Source organism: Sinocyclocheilus anshuiensis, unplaced genomic scaffold, assembly GCF_001515605.1.
Source record: "Sinocyclocheilus anshuiensis isolate Anshui unplaced genomic scaffold, SAMN03320099.WGS_v1.1 scaffold902, whole genome shotgun sequence".
NCBI lineage: Eukaryota > Metazoa > Chordata > Actinopteri > Cypriniformes > Cyprinidae > Sinocyclocheilus > Sinocyclocheilus anshuiensis.
In genome coordinates this window covers 70,476-73,154 of record NW_015537974.1, presented here as the reverse complement: position 1 = coordinate 73,154, position 2,679 = coordinate 70,476, and the positions used below count along the sequence as shown (strand labels likewise).

General features: G+C 37.2%; 1 protein-coding gene across 3 annotated transcripts in view; it reads left to right on the top strand.

Moving 5' to 3' along the window:
* Window positions 1-2,679, top strand: part of LOC107671682 (lamin-A-like) — a 36,877-nt gene that overhangs the window by 24,021 nt on the left and 10,177 nt on the right. For all 3 annotated transcript variants that reach the window (XM_016464602.1, XM_016464594.1, XM_016464613.1), the window contains 4 exons: window positions 779-904; window positions 1,074-1,244; window positions 1,472-1,597; window positions 1,904-2,124. In XM_016464602.1, the coding sequence (XP_016320088.1) occupies window positions 779-904; window positions 1,074-1,244; window positions 1,472-1,597; window positions 1,904-2,124 (644 nt within the window). The remainder of the gene's footprint in view (window positions 1-778; window positions 905-1,073; window positions 1,245-1,471; window positions 1,598-1,903; window positions 2,125-2,679) is intronic.

Sequence of the window (2,679 nt, the reverse complement as noted above, 5' to 3'; positions counted from 1 at the left end):
CAAATTTCAAATGATTTTCAACGGTCGCTTTGTCGCGTCCAGTGTACTAGACAGACTTTAGCTGTTGTGGCGCAGACACGGTGTTACTCTCCTATCGAGAACCTATCGTTGCTCCTATCGAGCAACCTCTGCGTCCGATCGCAGGCCTTCCGCTCCTTGAGTTCTCTCCAGCGCTGGAAAGCTGATCCGATATTTACACGGGTTCTACTTCTTGCCTTAAGCCTTCTTTTGTTCCGTAGACGTTTTCCTCTTTTGTTTTTTATCTGCTATTTTTTATACGCTCGGCTAATGTCCGTCATGTGCACTGAACGCTCTCTCCTCCACATCATGAGTATACATGCCTCTTACTGCTGATTGGCTACAAGTTTGTTTTGCTAGTCGGCCCGAATCAGTTTTCTAAAGCGTTTTTGAAAAATCACTTACCCCACCTTTAATATAATCTTAATTAAAATACTAAAAACACCAAAAATAAAGATGTAAAACATTAAACTCACATTAATGTTTATTTTTATTTATTTATTATAAACTCATGTGTTTTTTTTTTTTATTACAATAGAAATACTAGAAGTACATATCAGCTTAGATAGGAGGGTTTTCTTGTATTGTCTTGGGGCCTTAGAGTCTAAAATGTTGAGAGCCACAAGATTAGATGTTTAGATATTTTTATAAGAAAACAAAACTTGCATGCTAATAGGATTTTAAGAAGTATTTTGCATAGTATGTTGCTTTTAACATTGAATTGATACAGAAGTTAGTGAAGTGAATATGTGTGTTGCAGCTGGAGGGCAGTCTGAATGATGCTAAGAAGCAGCTACAGGATGAAATGCTACGACGTGTGGATGCTGAGAACCGAATCCAGACCCTGAAAGAGGAGCTGGATTTCCAGAAGAACATCTACACTGAGGTCTCACACACACATCTACATAAGCTGAGCTCTCTTATGCATTTAAAGTAAAAAAAAAATCATCTGAGCATTCACTTCTGTCTGCTAACATATTTAAGTAAATTACAGGTTCTGAAACAAAGACATGCAGGACTTTCTCTGCTACTCTAAACTGTAATCTTTTTTTCAGGAGCTCCGTGAGTCTAAGCGCAGACATGAGTCACGTATGGTGGAAATCGACAGTGGCCGCCAGCAGGAGTATGAGAGTAAACTGTCTGAGGCTTTGATTGAACTCCGTAACCAACACGAAGTACAGCTTCGCATCTACAAGGATGAAATTGAGAAGACCTACAACTCCAAGGTAATAGAACAGTCAAAGAGCAAACCGCCAAATGTGGTGGATTTACAAATTACTTTGAGGATCTACGTTTCTGTATCTCCCCAGAGGCACCTTGTTAAACCGGGCCCACCCTGTATACATATTTGCTGACTGATCCGTTGCCAGCCGTATTTGTTGAAATATTTTTATATATAAAGACATACACCATATCTATCAGTTAAATGTCATCCTGTGTTATCTATGTGTAGCTGGAGAATGCCCGTCAGTCGGCTGACAGGAACAGCCATTTGGTGGGAGCCGCCCATGAGGAACTGCAGCAGACACGTTTGAGGCTGGAGAGTGTGACCTCTCAGCTCACTCAGCTGCAGAAACAGGTACACACTCATACATACAAGTATTTATTGCAGTGCTGGCAAGGCAGCAATGTGTTGAAATTCCTCATACCTGTACATGTGTACCACAATGCTCCTACAATAGAATAACTTGCAATAGAACTATACGCAAATCACTTTTTGATGGAGAAAAACTCCACCCTCAGAATATATATATATATATTATTCTCTTTAGGAAAAAAATTTTTTATCACAAAGAAAGTAAACTATTTAAATTTGAGTTTAAAAATCAGACTCGTAACATTCATTTACATTGTTTAAATTGCACGATTGTGCTCTCTTCATTAGTTGACTGCTCGTGAGGCGAAGATCCGTGAGCTGGAGGAGGCTCTATCCAGAGAGAGGGACATGATGCGCCGTCGTATGGAGGACAAGGAGAAAGAGATGGCCGAAATGAGGCATCGCATGCAGCAACAGTTGGACGAGTACCAGGAGCTGCTGGACATTAAGCTCGCACTCGACATGGAGATCAGCGCCTACCGGAAGCTTCTGGAGGGCGAGGAGGAGAGGTGAGAGATGGGATATCACTTATTGCACACATGCAAATGTGGCTGCTAGTAAATAATAGAGCTGTCAATTGCTTTTAAAAAATTGTAATCAAATTAATTGCATGATATTCTGATTAATTAATAAAATTAACTGCAACAGTATTTGCTGAATAAGTATTGAAAAGTTGCTTAAATTACATTTTTAATATTTATTTTATTTATTTCATAAAATATATATATTTTTTTTAATTAAAAGTAGATTAAATTTTTGCTGGTTTGATTTTTCGGTTGCTTTTAATATTAAAGTTAGATAAAAAATATTATTAAAAGATTTATTTTAAAAGTATTAATTAATTTTTTTATGTTTTTAAAATTAAATTTTTAATACAGCATTAATGATTCTGATTAATTATTTTAAAGGGGTCATATGATGTTGCTAAAAAGAACATTATTTCATGTATTTGGTGTAATGAAATGTGTTTATGCGGTTTAAGGTTCAAATAACACATTATTTTCTACATACTGTACATTATTGTTTCTCCTCTATGCCCCACCTTTCTGAAATGCGACGCTTTT